At 37.5% G+C, this 20,828-nt stretch overlaps 1 protein-coding gene and 1 pseudogene across 1 annotated transcript; both read left to right on the top strand.

Annotated features, from left to right (window-relative positions):
• The first annotated feature begins 446 nt into the window (after positions 1-446).
• On the top strand, positions 447-1,394 carry LOC138177599 (olfactory receptor 52H1-like). The gene has a single exon (XM_069108811.1). The coding sequence runs from the start codon at positions 447-449 to the stop codon at positions 1,392-1,394; it is 948 nt and encodes a 315-aa protein (XP_068964912.1).
• Positions 1,395-19,603: 18,209 nt separating this feature from the next.
• Positions 19,604-20,573, top strand: LOC138177598 (olfactory receptor 52B6-like; annotated as a pseudogene).
• Positions 20,574-20,828: the final 255 nt, after the last annotated feature.

The following is a 20,828-nucleotide window of genomic DNA, read 5'->3' as shown; positions in this document are numbered from 1 at the left end:
ATACACACATACATATAATATACTGATTTAGGTATGTATATTGTGCAAATAAAACTTAGTATACATCATATACACACCTGTGTACATGCATTTATATCTTTGAATATAATTATATATGTATTATATATACAAATATGTATGTTTACAAATATGTGTGTGGGGGGGTGTAGGAATGACTCCCCTGACTTGATTTAGTATGGTATTCCTCTGCTGGGACGCAAAATGATCTCTGTCTTTTATACTCCTCCTACAAAGTGCCCTGGTTAACACTGAGCTGTTCTTCGGTGTGCCACATCATGCAGAATTCTTTGCACTATGGAAGAACTCTCCAACCACACAGAAAATTTGACACTGGCACATTCCTCAGTGCCACCATCAAATCTGGCAATTAATTCTGGCTTTTGACTTCTCTTCAGGGCCCAAGAATCACCTCTTCAGGAGTCCTGATGGCCACATTCAATCTAAGCAGCTACAACCCCAGCTCCTTTACCCTCGTGGGGATCCCAGGACTTGAGAAGTTCCATGTCTGGATCGCAATTCCTTTCTGTGTCATCTACCTTGTGGCCATTGTGGGTAATTGTGTCCTGCTGTACCTCATTGCTAGGGAACACAGCCTCCATGAACCCATGTTCCTTTTCCTCTCCATGCTAGCTCAAACGGACCTGATTCTGTCATCGACCACAGTGCCCAAACTGCTCAGTAACCTCTGGTTTGGGGACAAGAAAATCACCTTCTCAGGCTGCCTCACCCAGATGTTCTTCCTCCATTTCAGCTGTGCTGTGGATTCTGCTACATTGATGGCCATGGCATATGACCGCTATGTGGCCATATGCTCCCCACTGAGATATACCACCATACTGACCCACCAGGTCATCAGTAAGATTATGGTGGGAATCGTCATCAGGAGCTTCTGTGTCATCTTTCCAGTTGTTTTCTTGCTAAAGCGATTGCCCTTCTGCCGAACACATGTCATCCCTCACACATATTGTGAACACATAGGGGTGGCCCGACTCTCCTGTGCTGACATCTCCATCAACATCTGGTATGGTTTTGCTGTGCCCATTATAACTGTCCTCTCTGACATTGCGCTTATTGTTGTCTCTTACACTCTCATCCTGAGGGTTGTCTTCCACCTTCCTTCTCATGGTACCCGCCAGAAGGCTCTTGGAACCTGTGGGTCTCACATCTGTGTCATCCTCATGTTCTATACTCCCCTCTTCTTCTCCATTCTTGTCCATCGCTTTGGACACAATGTCCCACGTCATGTCCTCATCCTATTTGCCAATTTATATGTTGTTATTCCTCCAGCTCTCAACCCCATTGTTTATGGAGTGAAGACCAAGCAAATTCGTGATAAGTTTCTCCTCCTATTTTCTCCAAAGGGGACACAGTGACATCTGAATATTGGAATGGGAACTGGAAAGAGATGAGGGTAATCTTTAAAAGAAAACTCATTTTGTGACATCTTCCATAAAAAGAAGAAAGTAACCCAGATTGATTTCTATCTCCATAAAATTCAAGAGGCTAACTGTAGTGCAAGGAATGAGAAGAATAGAGATAAGAAAACAATAACAAGGAAATCAGAAAAACATTATTTACTTCTCAAGGAGAAGATCAGGACTACTTATGACCCGGGGAGGTAGACCTTATTTGTGCTTGAGCAGTATGTTTGGAAAATTGTGGCTTTCTGAAATCAAAAGGAGTGATTAGGATAGCCTGTCTCTTTTCCCTACCATTTAAAAATGTGTTTTCCGGACAGGTAATTTGCAGATCAACCAGCAGCCAGAGCAGAAAAATGAAAGGTAGCCCAGGCACAATATTACATATTTGAAGTCAAATTTATTTGAAAGAAATGTGAGGCTATAGTCAATTGTTCTTTAGTTTCAGAGAATAAGAGCCCAGCTGCTAAAGTAGTACTCTCAACACTTTCCAGTTGGAAGTTTGTTCATCCAGACCTTCAAGAGTCTCTGCCTTGATGCCCCCTCTTAATTCTGTCACTGTAAATGCCAAAAAATTTCAGATCCACAAATAAAACAGTAGCTCAAAAATAAAAAAGTATTTGGTATTCACATTTATGCATGAAAATTTTATTTCCCTTCATGGGCTATGGCATTTTTGGAACATAACTAGATCATGGTCTAGATCTGGAGGGGACCACATACTCATAGATTCTAACCCCCCACCTCCATTTTAAAGATGAGGATACTGAAGGCCAGAGAAGTTAAATGTCTTGACAAGGTTACACATCTACTAAGTTTCTGATTCAAATCTGGGTCTTCTTGCCACCAGTCTGACTCTAGTGAGCCCACTAGGTGGTGCAGTGAATAGAGAATGGGATTTGGGCTTAGGAAAACTTGAGTTCAAATACTATTTCAGACACACTGTTTTTGTGACCTGAGGCAAATCAGTTAACCTCTTTCTGCTTCAGTTTCCTTACCTTTGAAGTTGAGGTAGTAACAACACCCACCTCACACAATTGTTGTGAGGATCTGATGAATTAACATATTTAAAAATATTTGGAAACTTTAAAGTGATATATTTGTGTGTATTTATGTATATATGTATATATATATATACATACATATAATATATCATTATTCTCTATCCACATTATCATATTCCTTTTAAACTAGTAATTAGATACTTTGCCTGTTCAGAAGCAACAAGAGAGATATTATAAAAAAACAACTCCAAAGAGTTCCAAAGGAAGTGATTATAAATGGATGACTCCTCAATTCACCAGGGCATGAATGAAAAGTATTTTCATTCTGTATTGATAGTCAACAAATATTTATTAGGTGCCTACTAAGTTCTAGGGATTCAAAGAAAGCCAAAAGACACTCCCTGCCTTCAAGCATCTCTCAGTAAATGGTGTGAGGACAAAAAGATAATGACTATGAACAAACATAAATTGTAGATAATCAATAAAGAGAAAATTCTAGCATTAAGGGAGAACAGGAAAAACTTATCATAGTATATGGAATTTGAACAGGGACTTGAAAGAAAAAAAAATATGTTAGACCAACTACTTAATTCTAATAAGGGGAAAAATGGGTTTAAAGAGACAATTAGTGTGGATACACAGGGAATTCATCAGCCAACTCGATGGAAACAAGGACCACCTACTGACAATATGAGTAAGGACAGATAACACAAAATGAATACAAAAGCATTTATGATTCTGAAAAAAAAATAGTACAAAGTACAGCAAGATTCTGAATGAGATTGAACTAGTAAGAAAAGCTAAGAACAACAAAAAGGGACTTGTCATCTTTCTTTTTTCAAATAAATATCTACCCTTTTTCCTTCTCACTCTATTTTCCTACCAAGAAAGGAAAAATAAACAAACAAAAACAAAACCCTAGCCAAGCAAAACAAATTCCCATATTGGCAATGCCCAAATGAATTTTGTCTAAATCAGTGTATTCTGAGTCCATCATCAATCAGCAGGTGGGTAGTCCCTTTCATTATGAGTCTTCTGGAACTGTTACTCACAGCTTTACCAATAGAACATTAAAGTACCCATTTTCCCACTGTCCCTCCAGCATTTATAATTCTATTTTTGTCAACTTTACCAATCTGGGGAGTATAAGGTGGAATCTTAGAATTATTTTAATTTGTATCTCTCTGATTTCTAGTGATTTAAAGCATTTTTTCCCCACATAGCTATTTCTTCCTCTGAAATTTGCCTATTCATATGCTCTGGCTATTAAATGGGGAATGGCTCTTATTCTTAGGAATTTGAAAAAATTCATTATATTTCTTAGAAATGGGTCTCATTTGAATGGTAAAATCCAAAGAAGTATTAATTGGTTCAACAGCAACTTGAAAGAGAGTCCTCACGAATCTATGCTCGACCCTGCTTTGCTTCAAAATTTTTATTAGTAATTTGGGGGAAAATTTTTATTCGTAACTTGGAATGTTTGGCACATTCATCATGTTTGACAATGACATAAAATAGGGAACATTAGCTAAAATACCAAATGTATCAAGATTCAAATATCTTGTCAGATGATTCCCTTTTGCTGAATTTAACATGATCATGTTTAATTAGAATAAATATATATTCTTATCCTTTGCTTCAAAAGTCCCAACTTCACAAGTACAAAGAGAGAGAAGCTTGGTTGGACAATTGTCTAAGTAAGAAGGAGGTGTTTTAATGGGCTGCAAGATCAATACAAGCAAATAGTTTGACTTGGAGAATGTAATAACAATGCAAAATCCAGGAAAGTTATTGTTGTCTTGGACTGCATAAAAAAAGACAATGTACAGGTGTCCTCAGTCTCCCTTGGTAGCTTAATATTTATAGTAATTTGACTTTGCCCTTAAGGTTGGTCCTGGGCCCTGGGGGACCCAGGAACCTTGCTGGCTCTGAGTGCCCTGCTCCCAAAGGGATTCCATAGGAAGAGATAAATTGACATGTTTTTCTTTCTTACTGGTTATGAGTCTATTTCCTTCCACCTTACATTCATTTATCATAGATTTTTTGTCCATCCCTACCCTCCAGTGTGCATCCAGAATCTATTTTTTCTCTGTGTTACCTGGCTCCATTACTAACTGTTTCCCTATCTGTGCTTAGCACCACAAAGACAGGTGAGTGTCATTCTCTGGGTTGTAAGGAGGATGAAGACAGGCTGAATTTGAAGATAGAACATAGCAAAGGACAGAACTCCCTAGATCCATAGAGGAACACCATGATGCAAAATAAATAGCTCTTGGAGTCACCAAGTATCTGTAGCAGCAAGCACCCCAGCGTCCCTAGGGTCGCTGCCACCACAGGTTCTTAGATCTGCTTTGATAAAGGAAAGCAACTCAAAATGGGTTAACAAGCTTACTTTAATCAGTCAAACATATATCGTTTACCCCGAACTTCAGAGTATACAGGCAGAATTATCAAGGCAGAGAAACAGATCAAGTAGAAAGATTTCCAAACTGCCCAACCATTACATCCATACCAAATCAACATCTGGGTTTCAACATCTGGGTTTTTCAAAGCCGAGGTGAGGCTCTCAACAAAGGCTTCCCATAATCCAGATCAAATCTCAGAACACTTCTCAAAGTGAGCCCCCAAAACAAAGCTACACATCAGGGCTTATATAGCCTTCTCCTGGCTCAGAGAATGTAACAACCTTATTGCCTCACTGGCCAATCAAGAAGTATCTACTGAAAAACAAGCCTCCCACCCCAGGCTCCAGGTGCACTTTAGTCTAGGGACAGGGAAGATCTTTAAAATTTACATTCCCATTACAGTATCTGACTTGCCCAAATAGTTCTGTGTTTCAGAGTTTAGAGCTCCCACCTCATCAACATCTCCATGTTTTTTGGAATATCTAATATAATAGAATAAAGATGAACCAGCAAACACACTTCTAAAAAGTAATTCCTTATCCCTGAATTGAGTGTTTGGTTTGTCTGTATCTATTGATGTATCTGTGGGCAAATATGAGTTTGCTATTACCTGTTACCTGAATACATACATATATATATATATATATATATGTATAGGTCTATGTATGTATTTATGTGTCATATTGCTTGTATGCTATTAATAAATAAATACCATTAGAGGAAAAGCAGATGTGATTATGTTTCTATTCCTTGAGGTCCAGAACCATAAATATATGCACATATGTGTACATACATTCATATACATATGAAACCATGCCTTAAGGATCAACTTTCTAAGTATAGTATTAAGGGTATATAACTATATGACACTTAGTTATCACAGAAAAGATACGGGGGTCTTAGTAAATTGCAAGGTCAGTGTAACTGGTTTGTTATGGAAGTAAAGAACACAACTAATGGAGCTTTAGGGATTATGACAAGAGGTAAAAATGTCCAGAATGAAGGATACAATAGTTTCCCCATACTCTGACACTGAGAGGCTCCCGTGGGGAATATTCTGGTCTACTCAAGGTACCACATCAAAACAAAGACACTCTTTTAAAGGTATTTCTGAAAGTTCCTATAGATCTGAAAACCAACATAATAAAGGGATTCATTGTCCTTTTTATATGAAAACTAGTTGGTAGCCAGAAAGCCTTGAATATGAAGCTAAGGAATGTATACTTTATTCTTCAAGAAGGTGTATAGGTGACATTGGGTTCTTTAAGTATATCCCAGTGCAGTACAAGTCCTGGAAATTCCTATCAAGTGGAAAAGTCTACAAGAATGTTCCCAAAAATGAACAATGCTTTTTTGATAGCCTGAGGAGCAGTCTTCCCAAGAATTTATAGCTCAAACCAGAGGGAGGTCGAACTCTGCATCAGTAGAAGGACTACACATACCAACAAAATTATGGATATTTTGATTTATTAAAAAAAAATCATCATAGATGGTAAAAGGATTGTAAAAATCAATAGATGGTAAAAACTGATAGTAAAAAATATATGAATTAATGAATGGTAAAATATTTATTAAGCACTTACTGTGTACAAAGCAGATGACACAATACATATAGAGACATCTATATATATATATATATATATATTCATATATGTATACATGCATGTGTGAATAATCCAGTCTCTCTATATGTACATATAGGTGTTTCTAGAATGACGTATCTTTGTGTATATGTTTAAGCATATTTAGGTACCTATCAGCCAGTCAATAAGCTTTTATTAAGTGCCTACTACATGCTAGACACTATGTTCAGCCCTGGAGATACAAAGAAAGGCAAAAGACAGTCTCCACTCTCAAGGAAATAAAAGTATAATGGGGCAGGCGACATGCAAATTATGTGTATAATCAAGGTACATATAAGATAAAATGGAGACAGTCTTAGAGAAAAGGGGAAGAGGGAAAAGGCTTCATGTACAAGATAGGATTTTAGCTAGGACCTGAAGACATCCAGGAAGTAGAAAGGAGGAGGAAGAGAGTTTCCAACACCTTGATTTCTTCAGAAATCATTCCATGTATTGAGGAAACTATGAAATGATGAAATGGACGTTTGGGTGGGGGACAAAGCTAGTCAGTCTCATTGGCTCCTCCATACTCAAGCAGGATACAAGATAAAATATACATGGGAACATAGGAATAAGAATATTACCAGTCATTTAGGACAAGATTATTTTGTCATATGTTGGGACTACATAAAAATAGTGCACAGTTGAACAAATAACAGTGTCTGATTCTGTGCTCAGTCAAGGCAGTCCAAACCTTATGTCTCACTTAATGCTGACGAAGATCAAGAAAGCCAGGAGCTGAAGGTAAGGAAGTAGAAGAGTGCAGGTATGGGAAACAGTTAGTGAAAAGTCACTGAGTTGGGAGAGGAAATGAAATGGCATTCTCTTTTTGATCAATTCTAATTGTTAGGATTTTTTTCCATAAATTGAGCTGAAATCTAGTTTTCTACAATTTTCATCTCATTTTTCATATTTCTGTCCTCTGGGACTAAGTAGCTCATGTCTTTACCTTATCTCCATCTCCTGTATTTGAAAGATGACACTTTTGATGGAGATTATAGGAGAGAAATGAAACCCAAGTTAAAGGCTTCTTCCCAACTTCAGTTCTCCATCTTTCCCATTCAAAAGAATGCTTATGTTTTTATCTAGGCAATAACAGTCCCTGACATTTACAAAGAACTTGTTTTCTTTCTGCTTATCTCCCTTGGTCACTCTTTAAAAAAAAGTCTAATTAATGCCTTGTCCTTTTACTGTAGTCATTTCCTGATATGCTTAATATTCTTTAAATGCTCACATGAAAGAAAGGGAAAAAAGTTATTAAGCATAGTAATAATATTAAATGTCCTTCATATAATAGCACTTTAAAGTTTTCAAAGTGTTTTACAAGTATTATATCATTTTACACTCAAAATCATAAAGACCTTGTTTTTCTAAATGTTCCCATATTTCATTATTCATGTGAAAGGGAAAATATTTCAATACATCATTTTGGTCAGATAAAGTTGTGCTTTCCCTCTCCCCCTCTTGTTTTAAAGTGTTAACCTTCCCATTCCTTTACTGGGTGATGACCTATGCTTCTAAGCAGCATTTGGAGCAGCTGCATTAAAATAAAAGTTTATATTATTTGTTCAAATATAACAATCTTACTTGTGTTCCCTATAGTTCCGGGAACAAGGATATCACCTTGTTTTTTGAACCACTATGATGAATGGTATCAGTTTGATATTGGTAGATATTTTTGCAGACAACACTCAAGAATAGTAACTATTTCCCCTACTCATGTTTTTAGATAAATGCAGTTCAAATTGCTAAAAATGAATGAATGATAAGAAAGAGGAAACCAAGACAGAACATTAAGACAACAGTTTCGTGCTTTGTCAGTAAAGGTGAAAGACAGTGTCATAGGGAGAGCAGGTTTCTATGAAGAAACAGACATACAGCAAATGGGAAATACAAGATCATAGGATTCTTAGTTGGAACAGACCTTATAGATTATGTGATACAAATTCTCCACTTAATAGATGAGAAAATTGAGAATCAGAAAGGTTAGTAACTTAGCCAGGATCTGTGTTTTATAACACAGTTTATAAAAGGCAGAGGCAAGATTCCAATCTAGGTCTTCTGATATAAGAAGAGCATATGACTCAGATGAGACATTCTGGGTATTGTAAAGGGGAAAGAAAAGTTTTGGTGAAATGAAGAGGAAAGGGATTTTAGCATCGAGAGAAGGAAAGGAGAACATACCAAAGAATCATGGGAAACTACTTGGGAAAATCCCAGAATAATGGCTCAGTACACGGCTGAACATGTAGGCAGCTTGTGAGTTTAGGAATGTAGGAATAAGTGAGGAGTGACAGGTAAATAGAGTAAAAGGGAAGTGGTTCATTAGAGTACATAGGTCATTGGAATACATGCGGAAGATCAGTGGATCTCTGAGACAGGAAAGAAGGGGGAAGTATGAGCTAGAGATACCCTGAGGCAGAGAAGAGGCATGATGAGAGCCTGCATTGATTGGATTTCTTAAATAAGTTCAACCAGGGATTTTACTAAATAGAGGAGGAACGGATGGATGAACCAATACTACGTGATCACAAGAAACAGAGAATCTAGGGAACAGTAGGGAGGTTGCATTTGAAGTTAGAAAGGAGGGATGTATTGAAAAGCAGCTCATCTCAGTTCTGGGACCTCAGCAATGCTTCATGATCTGAGAACATCAATGATGTAGTTATATTTACCCAGTGAAAGGTTCAGGGAATTAGGGAGCATAGGTACATTTTAAAGAAAGGAAAGTCTGCAAGTACCTGACTTGGAATCCAGGCTGGTAGTTTTATGCAGCCAAGAGAAATTCGATAAAATTCTACTTCATATTTTTTGTTCTCTATTGGATTCACAACTTGAAAGTCCCTTTTTGCCCCTCTGTCTTCATTCCTCTGTGAACTCCATGAACCATCAAGTCAATACAGTTAATTCAATTCAATACAACCTAATAAGTATTTATTAAGTTTCTGCTATGTAAAAGGCACTAGAAATGAAAAAACAAATATTAAACAGTCATTTCTATTGTTTTGAAAAATGGGAATGGGTTATGGTCTTTCTCAGAATGGAAAAAGAGAAAATGCAATTATACTGAGGAATTCAAAATAGCTGAGTACTGCAGGGAGAGAAAGTAGGTCCAGGGAGCTTGAGGGCAAGAACAGTGCACCTTAAATGGCTCAGGAAAATGGCAGAAAAACTGGAGTGAGACAGAGATGAGTAGTTCAGCAATAGTGGAATTGAGGGAGCTATGAGAGTAGTTTTAACCTCTGCCCCACCCTCTCCCAACCCCAGAGTCAAACTAGGGCATGGAGGTGAAAAGAAAAAGTTACTTAGACTGATTCAAAAAAGGATGGGTTATCAGCACATCTGTATATGTCTCTTCTTGCTTTTCTATAATATGAATCATATTTAAATTTCTTATTTTAATAAACTTTTGATTCTAGCTGTTCTAAATAGTTAAATGGTCATTAAAACTTTTGAATTCCAGCTATATCTCTTAATTAAATTAGCTCTTATTTCAATTCTAGGTCTAACATAATGTAAATTTGTTTTGTTGTTTTTTGCTTTTTTAAAAAGGAGGGCAATTGGGGTTAAGGGACTTGCCCAAGTTCACACATCTAGTTAAATGTTAAGTGTCTGAGTCTGGATTTGAACTCAGATCCTTTAGACTCCAGGGCTAGTGCTCTATTCGCTGCACCACATATTGTTCGCATTTTTTTTAGCAACATGTATTTTTATTTTCTATCACTTTATTTTTTCTTTTTCTTTTTTTTTTTTAAATTAATTTGTTTGCTTACTTTGAGTTTACAAGATTCAGTTCCCCGGTTCTTTGAATTTCAAATTTTCTCTCCCTTCCTCTCCTAATGCCCTAGGTATAGGATCTGCAGATATTTTCACATTAGACATTGGTCAGATTGAAAAGAAGGATTGTAACGGATGGAATGAACAATGGGAAAGGTCAAACCAAACCAAACAAGAAAGATAAAGAGAGCAGATAATTTGCTTCAATCTGCATGCAAACTCTGTTCTTTCTGTTTCTTTCTCTGAATGCAGACATCACTCTCCATCATGAGTCTTTTGGAGTTTACTTGCAGCCCTGTATTTCTGAGAAGAGTCCGGTCTATCAAAGTTGGTCATCACACATACGTTGTATCTGTAATGGTGTACACATTTTTCCTGGTTCTGCTCTTCTCACTCAGCATCAGTTCATATAAGCCTCTCCAGGTAGATATGAAGTCCATCTGCTCTTCGTTTCTTATGGTGAAATAGTATTCCATTACATTCATATACCGTAACTTGTTTAGCCATTTCCCAATTGATGGGCATCCCCTTAATTTCCAATTCTTTGCCACCACAAAAAGAGCTGCTAGAAATATTTTTGTACATATGGGTCTTGCTCCCGTTTCTGTGATCTCTTTGGAATACAACCCTAGAAGTGGTATTGCTGAGTCAAAGGATATGAAATTACTTATAGCTCTTTGGGCATAGTTTCAGATTGCTCTACAGAATGGTTGGATCAGTTCACAACTCCACCAGCAATACACAACTTCTCCAACATTTATAATTTCCCTATTTTTTTCATCTTAGCAAATCTGACTGGTGAGATGTGGTACCTCAGAGTTGTTTTGATTTGCATTTCTATAATCAATAGTGATTTTGAGCATTTTTTCATATGTTTATAGATATCTTTGATTTCTTCCTCTAAGAACTATCTGTCCATATCCTATGACCATTTATCAATTGGGTAATGACTTGTATTCTTATAGATTTGACTCAATTCTCTGTATATTTTAGAAAGGAGGCCTTTATCAGACACATTGGTTGTAAAAAATTTTTCCCAATTTCCCACTTCCCGCTTAATCTTTGTTACATTGGCTTTGTTTGTACAGAAGCTTTTCAGTTTCATGTAATCAAAGTTATCCATTCTGCATTTTATAATGCTCTCTGATTCTTATTTGGTCATGAAATCTTCCCTTCCCCATAAATATGACAGGTAAACTATTCCTTGCTTTCCCAGATTGCTTACAGTATCATCCTTTATACCTACATCACGCACATATTTAGACTCAATTTTGGTATATACAGTGTTAGATAATGGTCTATGCCCAATTTTTGCCATACTATATTCCATTTTTCCCAGCAGCTTTTGTCAAATAGCCAGTACCAAGTAGTTCTGATGACTGCTGCTTTATAATACAGATTAAAATCTGGTCTAGCTAGGCCACCTTCCCTAGCATTTCTTTTCATTAATTTCCTTGTTATTCTAGACCTTTTTTTCTTCCAAATGAATTTTGTTATGACATTTTCTAGGTCAATAAAGTAGTTTTGGGGTAAATTGATTGGTATGGCACTAAATATGTAATTTAATTTAGGTAAAATTATAATTTTTATTATATTAGCTCAACCCAGCCATGAGCAATTGATGTTTTTTCACTTAGTTAGATCTGACTTTATTTGTGTGGAAAGTGTTTTGTAGTTGTGTTCATATAGATCCTGGCTTTGTTTTGGCAGGTAGATTCCCAAATATTTTATAATGTCTAAAGTAATTTTAAATGGGATTTCTCTATCTCTTGCTGTTGGATTTTATTAGAAATATATAGGAATGGCTAGGATTTATGTGGGTTTATTTTATATCCTGCAACTTTGTCAAATTTATTTATTGTTTCAAGTACTTTTTTACTTGATTCTTTAGAATTCTCTAAGTATATCATCTGCAAAGAGTGATAACTTGGTCTCTTCTTTGCCTAATTCAATTCCTTTTATTTCTTTTTTACTCTAATTGCTACTGCTAACATTTCTAGTACCAGGTTGAATAAGGGGGGGGGGGGTGATAGTGGACACCCTTGTTTCACCCCTGCTCTTATTGGAAATGCTTCCAGCTTATCCATTATATATAATACTTGCTGATGGCTTTAAATAGATGTTACTTTTTATTTTAAGGAAAGCTCCATTAATTCCTATACTTTCTAGTGTTTTTAATAGGAATGGATGTTGTACTTTGTCAAAAGTCTTTTATGCATCTATTAAGATAATCATGTGGTTTCTGCTGGTTTTATTGTTGATGTGATCAATTATACTGATGGTTTTCCTAATATTAAACCATCCTTTCAATCCTGGAATAAATCCTACCTGATCAAAGTGTAATATTCTTCTGATAAGTTGCTGTAGTCTTTTTGCCAATATTTTACTTAAAAATTTTGCATCTATATTCATGAGGGAAATTGGTCTATAATTTTCTTTTTCTATTTTATTTCTTCCTGTTTTAGGTATCAGTACCATGTTTGTGTCATAAAAAGAATTTGGTAGGACTCCTTCACTAATTTTCCCAAATTGTTTGTAGAGTATTGGAATCAATTGTTCTTTCAATGTTTGTAAACTTGTATTTGTTTGTAAACAATGTTTGTAAATGCTAGTAAATCCATCTGGCCCTGGAGATTTTTAACTAGGGAGTTCACTGATGACTTGTTCAAGTTCTTCCTCTGAGATGGGATTATTTAAATAATTTACTTCCTCTTCAGTTAATCTGGGCAACTTACATTTTTGTAAATATTCATTCATTTCACTAAGGTTGTCAAATTTATGTGGATATAATTTGGAAAAATAATTCCTAATTTTTGTTTTAATTTCCTCTTCATTGGAGATAGATTCACCCTTTTCATTTTTGATAGTCATAATTTGGTTTTCTTCTTTCTTTTTTATCATATTGGCTAAAGATTTATCAATTTTATTATTTTTTTCATAAAACCACTTCTTAGTTTTATTTATTAATTCAATAATTTTCTTAATTTTAATAATATCTCCTTTGGTTTTCATTGGTTCTAATTTAGTATTTAATTGCAGATTTTCAGTTTGTTCAATTTGTTCTTTTTCTAGATTTTTAATTACATGCCCAATACATTGACCTCCCTTTTCTTGAATTTATTCATATATTCACTCAGGGATATAAAACTTCCCCTAAGAACTGCCTTTGCTGCATCCCACAAATTTTGGTATATTGTCTCATTATTGTCATTCTCTTGAGTGAAGTTACTGATTGTTTCTATGATTTCTTGTTTGACCCACTCATTCTTTAGGTTTAAATCGTTTAGTTTCCAATTAGTTTTTAGTCTGTCTTTCCATAGCCCTTTATTGCACATGATATTTATTGCATCATGATCTGAGAATTATGCATTTAATATTTCTGCCTTTCTGCAATGAATTGAGAGGTTTTTGTGTCCTAATACATGGTCAATTTTTGTGTATGTGCCATGTACCACTGAGAAGAAGGTATATTCCTTTTTATGCCCATTCAATTTTCTCCAGAGATCTATCATACCTACCCTCTCTAAAATTCTATTCACCTCCTTAACTTCTTTCTTGTTTATTTTGAGGTTGGATTTATCAAGTTCAGAGAGGGGGAGATTAAGGTCCCCCACTAGTATAGTTTTGCTGTACATTTCTTCCTCTAATTCCCTTAACTTCTCTTCTAGGAATTTGGATGCCATACCACTCGCTGGATATATGTTAAGTAATGATATATTAAGTAATGATAAACCTTCTTCTTGATGGTGCCTTTTAGCAGGATATAGTTACCTTCCTCATCTGTTTTAATTAGATCAATTTTTGCTTTTGTTTTATCCGAGATAAGGATTGCTACCCCTGTTTTTTTTTTTTACTTTAGCTGAGGCATGATATATTTTACTCCAGCCTTTTACCTTTACCCTGCATGTATCCCTCTGTTTCAGATGTGTTTCTTGTAAACAGCATATTGTAGGATTGTAGTTTTTAAACCATTCTGCTATCTCTCTCCATTTTATGGGAGAGTTCATTCCATTCACATTAATAGTTATGATTACTATCTGTTTCTTTCCCTCCATCCTATTCCCTCCCCTGTTTATGCTTACATTTTTCTTCCCTTCTCCCTTAGCCTCCTTAAGAGTTTTCCTTTTGACCACTGTCTCCCTCAGTATTCCCTTCTTATCAGCCCCTCTCCCTTTTCCTCCCCTTCCCCCTTACTTCTTCTCTCCCTTCTAACCACCCCCCTTTCATAGTCCTTTTCCCCTTCCTACTTCCTGTAGGATATTTTTATACTTAATGTAGTATGCTATTTCTTCTTCTCACCAAGACTGACAGGAACAGATCTCATGCAAAGCTCCTCTCCCTCCCCTCTTTCCCTCTATTATGATACGTTTTGTGTCTCTTCTCCATAGAGTCCTATGCTTAACTGGTAGTGTTATTCCCTCCTTGCACCAGAACCAATACAGGAAAAGATCATATAATACTCATCTCCCTCCCTTCTTTCCCTCTGCTATATTGTTTTTATGCCTCTTTGTATTTAGAAGGGCTCAGGTAACCAACACTCTTATTCTGATAATACCAGAATTATCAACCCATCATCGCCTCTCCCCCCTCCTCCTCCTCTTCCTCCTCCTTCCTCTTCTTCTTTTTCTTCCTCCTCCTCCTCCTCTTCTTCTTCTTCTTCTTCTTCTTCTTCTTCTTCTTCTTCTTCTTCTTCTTCTTCTTCTTCTTCTCTCTCTCTCTCTCTCTCTCTCTCTCTCTCTCTCTCTCTCTCTCTCTCTCTCTCTCTCTCTCTCTCTCTCTCTCTCTCTCTCCTTTCAGTTTTCCTATCCTTATCTTTATCCCCATCCTATCCCTCCTTCCTTTTCTAATTCACTCAATTACCTACAAAGGATGCTGGTGGAGTAAAATTCATTTCAATATAGTGAAATCATGACAGGTTAGAGCTGGAAGGATCCCTAGATACTGGTGACTTTCCTATCACAAATTAGTAGCAGGGCCAGAAGTAAAACTAAATTCTCTTGATTTCTGGTCCAAAAATTTTCCATTGTATTCATGACTTGCTAGTCTATTAGAGTTTTTCAAAAAGACAAATAGGTATTTAGGGAAAATCAAAATCAGTCACTGTCATTAAATTATACTCCTATATTATAAAGATTGCTACAGGTAAACAAAACAATCCAGTATTTATTCTATAGCTTTTAAATACCCCTTCTGACTCATGGATTATCAAGCTCTTGGGCATCTTTATAACAAATCCTAAAGTCAAGACATATTCAGAAACCGGGTGTCTTTTAAAAAGGCAAGCCAGGGGCAGAGCCAAGATGGAGGAATAGAAACAGAACTTCCACACAGCTCCCTCTTGCACCTCCTCCAATACATGTAAAAAATGACTCTAAACAAACTTTAGAGCTACAGAAGCCACAAAGTGACAAAAAGAAACTAACCTCTCACTGAAGATAGACTGGCAGGCTGGCAGGAAGGGGTCATCGCAGAACTCTGGGAGCAGAGCCCAGCCCCATGTGAGCCCGAGGTTTTAGCCTCACAGCCCGACCAGCCGCTGCTAGAGGGACATTGGGAGAGTGGATTACCAATAGCTGTGGCAGTTTCCAGAATTACAAACCCATAAATGCCAAAGACAAAGTGAAAGGTCAGTGGACTTTGGGAACAGGGGGTCCAGGAGTGCAGTCCAGCCTCTACCCCCAGGGGGAGAAGCAGCTGAGGCCCGGCAGCTGCAGCTGTGTGGCTGCTTCAGAGCTCATGTCCTGCAGATTGCAGGGGGACCAAGCCACCAGTCTGAGGGGTAATCACACTTCCTTTAACCTGCTTAGATCTGGATCACTGTCCTGGGTGGAGGCCCTGAAATGTGTGGACAGTGTGTCAGAGCCAGTGGAGGCTTCTGAGAGGGCATACAACTAATAGCGCCAGCAGCTGAGAAAACCCCAGCTATTTGGGATAAAGCTCTCCTCTCTGAAAGCAGAGTTCTACTGTGGCAAAAAGCTCAAGAGTAAAGAGGTTGAATGGCAACATAAACAAGAGAGGGAAGTGGGCCAAGCACAGCTGTCTAACTTTGGATTCCTTTTTTGGGGACCAAAGGCATGGAGTAGGAAGAAGATAAAGAAGTCAGAACTCCTGCACCAAAAGCTTCCAAGAAAAATATGAATTATTTACAAGCCATAGAGGAGCTTAAGAAGGATTTTGAAAACCAAATAAGAGAAGTGGAGGAAAAATTGGGAAGAGAAAGGAGAATGCTGCAAGAAAATCATGAAAAGAGAGTCAACAACCTGACTGAAAAAAATAACACCTTAAAAAATAGACTAACTCAAATGGCAAAAGAGGCTCAAAAAGCCAATGAGGAGAAGAATGCCTTAAAAAGTTGATTTTGCCAGATGGAAAAAGAATCTCATAAGCTCACGGAGGAGAATCATTCCTTCAGAATTAGATTGGAGCAAATGGAAGCTAGTGACTTTATGAGAAATCAAGACACTTAAACAGGTCCAAACAAATTAAAAAGTAGAAGGCAATGTGAAATATCCCATTGGAAAAACCATTGACCTGGAAAAAAATCCAGGAGAGATAATTTAAAAATTATTGGACTACCTGAAAGCCATGATCAAAAAAAAGAACGTAGAAATCATCTTTCAGGAAATTCTCAAGGAAAATTGTCCTGATGTTTTAGAACCAGAGGGCAAAATAGAGGTTGAAAGAATCTACCAATCACCTCTTTTTTTTTTTAAGCAATTGGGGTTAAGTAACTTGCTCAAGGTTACACAGCCAGTTATTTCTGGGTGTGGTGCTGAGTGTCTGAGCCCGGGATTCGATATCCAGGTCGTCCCAACACTGGAGCCAGTGCTCTTACTCGCTGAGCCACCTGGCTGCCCCTAAGCAATTGGGGTTAAGTAACTTGCTTAAGGTTACACAGCCAGGTGTTTCTGGGTGGGTGCTAAGCGTCTGAGCCCGGGATTCGATCTCCAGGTCTTCTCAACACTGGAGCCAGTGCTCTTACTTGCTGTGCTACCTGGCCGCCCCTACCTCTTGAAAAAGATCCCCAAAAGAAAACTCCTAGGAATATTATAGCCAGGTTCCAATATTCCTGGATATGGGAGAGAATATTGCAAGCATCCAGGAAGAAACAATTTGAATATTGTGGAAACACAGTCAGGATAACCCAGTATCTGGCAGCTTGTACACTGAGGGATCGAAGGGCTTGGAATATGATATTCTGCAGGTCATGAAAGCTGGGATTAAAACCAAGAATCACCTACCCAGCAAAACTGAGTATCATGTTTCAGGGAGAAATATGGTCTTTCAATGGAATAGAGGACTTTCAAGCTTTCGTGATGAAAAAAAAAAAAAAACAGAGTTGAATAGAAAATTTGACATTCAGATACAAGAAGCACGAGAAGCATGAGAAGGTAAACTGGGAAAAGAAATCTTAAGGAACTTATCAAAGTTGAACTATTTACATTTCTACATGGAAAAATGATAATTGTAACTTATAAAATTTTTTTCAGTATGAGAATAGTTGAAGGGAATATAAATGTGTGTATATATATGCATATATACATATATGTATATATAGGAGGATATAGGGGCATATGAACACATATGTGAGTGTGTGTGTATATATATATATATATATATATATATATAGGTATGCATAGACAGAGGGCACAGGACCAATTAAATAGGAAGGGATGATACTTAAAAGGTGAAATTGAGAGGTGAGAGAGGAATATAATGAGAGGAAATGAGGAGAGACAGAATGGGGTAAATTTTCTCATATAGAAGAGGCAGGGGAAAACTGTTACAGCGGAGGGAAGGAAAGAACAGGAAGGCAAAAGGGAAAGAGTCAACCTTATTCTCATTGAATTTGGCTTAGGGAGGGAATGACATACACACTAAATAGGGTATCTCACCCTACAGGAGAGTAGGTGGGAAGGGGATGAGAGGAGGGAAGATGGAGGGGAAGGCAGGTTGAGGGAGAGGGAAGTAGGAAGCACACACTTTTGAAAATGTACAGGGTCAAAGTAGAGAATAAAACAAGTGGGGGGGTGGCATAGGATGGAAGGAAATACAGTCTTTCACAATATATCCACTATGGAAAAGTTTTGCATAGCTACACATGTACAACCTATATTGAATTGCTTATATTCCCAGTAAGGGTAGGTGAGGAGGGAGAAAGGGAAAGAATCTGGAATTCAAAGTTTTAAAATGAAATGTTTACACATATATATCAACTAGGAAATAAGGTATACAGGCACTGGGGCATAAAGATCCATCTTGCCCTACTGGAAAGTCGAAGGAGGGATGGGGGAGGGTATAGGAGAGAGTAGATTGGGGGAGGGGGTATTCAGTGGGATCACTGTTTTGGGGTGGTAGGTAGGGGGAAAAGAGGGAGAAAATTTGTAACTAAAATCTTGTGGAAATGAATGATGTAAACTAAAAATAAACATAAAATTTCATTCAAAAAATAAAATAAAACATTTTCCAATGGCAAAAAATAAAAATAGGGGCAGCTAGGTGGTGCACTGAATAAAGCACCAGCCCTGGAGTCAGGAGGACCTGAGTTCAAGTCCAACCTCAGACACGTAACACAACAACTAGCTGTGTGACCTTGGGCAAGTCACTTAACCCCAACTGCCCTCCAAAAAATGTTTAAAAAAGCAAAAAAAAAGTACAAAATAAAATGTTGTTTTAAAAAAAAAAATAAAATAAAATGCAACCCAATGCAGATTTTCTTACAGAGATTTTCTGATTTAAGCATCATAGTTATAGTCAGTTAGTTTCTATCAATAACCTGTACTTTCAAAAGTGTTCCTATGAATAGTGACCACTAATTTTATATTAATTATCTCACGAAAAACAGAGACAGTGACACTCCTGCCCCTCTATCTATGCACTCAGCAAAGCTGATCATGAGTCTGTCACTGTGCCCCAGGCCGTCACAACATGTCCTGAGACCAATACTATTTGTAAATCCTGTCATCCTGGCCAAAGCATGAAAGACTGGTCTGTTGTTTATGACCAAAGATGCCATTCATAGATGCCTTAGCCATCTGGAGTTAGAAACAGAATTTGGTATTGTTTGAAGATTCCATACATATTTTTAATTTATTTATTTTTTTAGCAATTGGGGATAAGTAACTTGCTCAAGGTTACATGGCCCATTATTTCTGGGTGTGTTCCTAAGTATCTGAGCCCGGGATTCAATCCCCAGGTCATCCCGACACTGGGGCCAGTGCTCTTACTTGCTGAGACACCTAACCACCCCAAGATTCCATATATTTTACCAAAGCCTATAACTAATTTCCTAGTTTTCTTCTTTCATGCAGGTAAAAATCTATAAAATAATGAAGTCCTCACCTCCAAAGCTGTAAAAGTTACAATGCCTTCTCTGAATATCACTGACACCCACCTTACTGGCTGCTTTCTCACTGGAATCCCAGGTCTGGAGCACTTGCACATCTGGCTTTCTATTCCCTTCTGCATCATGTATGTGGCTTCATTGACAGGGAATAGCATCCTGATCAGTGTAATCATCTCCCAAAGGAGTCTTCATGGACCCATGTACCTGTTCCTATCCATGCTGGCCAGTGCCGATGTCCTGCTCTCTACTTCCATGATGCCCAAGGCTCTGACCATCTTCTGGTTGGGGACCCAAGTCATCTCATTTGATGCATGTCTCACCCAGATGTTCTGTATCCACTTTCTGTTTGTGTCTGACTCAGCCATCCTGCTGGCCATGGCTTTTGACCGCTATGTGGCCATCTGCTCACCCTTACACTATAACACTATCCTTACTCCCACCATCATCAGAAAGATAGCTGGAGCCATACTTACATGTGGCTTCTGCATTATATTCCCATCTATCTTCCTCCTCAAGAGATTACTCTATTGCCAAACCAATATAATTTCAAACATTCTGTGAGTACATGGGCGTTGCTTGGCTGTCCTGTGCTGATATCTCTGTGAATGTCTGGTATGGTGTGGCAGCTGCTTTGCTCTCCACAGGTCTAGATATCATTCTTATTGCCATCTCCTATGTTCTCATCCTATGTACTGTCTTTCGTCTTCCCTCACATGAAGCTCAGCACAAAGTACTAGGAATATGTAGCTCTCATATTTGTATGATACTGCTTTTCTACATCCATGCTCTATTCTTGGTCTTTGCCTACTGATTTAGTAGGAAATGTATTCCCCATTATGTCCATATCCTCCTAGCCAACCTTTATGTTGTTATTCCACCCATGCTCAAGCCTTTCATTTATGGTGTAAGAACCAAACAGATTTGGGAAGGGGCTATCCAGATGTTTTTACATTTGGGGAAATGAGCAAGATGGAAGCCAACAAATGTAGAGTCATCTTGACTAGAGATATCAAACTTGTGGCCTGTGGGCCTAAACTGCCAACAAATGAGGCCAGGACTAGATTAAAATATAATTATGAAATATTTAACACAATAAATAACAACACAACGTGGATAATGTTAATTTGCCTTTTTTTCCCCTAAGATATGTGGGTTCAGACGTTCATTTCCATTTGAGTTTGATACCACTGATCTTGACTCCTAATCCAGGCACATCATCTTCTCCATTCCAGTCT

This window comes from Petaurus breviceps, unplaced genomic scaffold (assembly GCF_028583685.1).
Source record: "Petaurus breviceps papuanus isolate PSGF00001 unplaced genomic scaffold, PetGlider_PUasm1.0 90444, whole genome shotgun sequence".
Lineage (NCBI taxonomy): Eukaryota > Metazoa > Chordata > Mammalia > Diprotodontia > Petauridae > Petaurus > Petaurus breviceps.
Note: the sequence above shows the minus strand (reverse complement) of the source record. Positions and strands in the feature narration are given on the sequence as shown.

Excerpts from the sequence above, each read along its gene's own strand:
- LOC138177599 (XM_069108811.1), top strand. The coding sequence starts at position 447 with ATGGCCACATTCAATCTAAGCAGCTACAACCCCAGCTCCTTTACCCTC.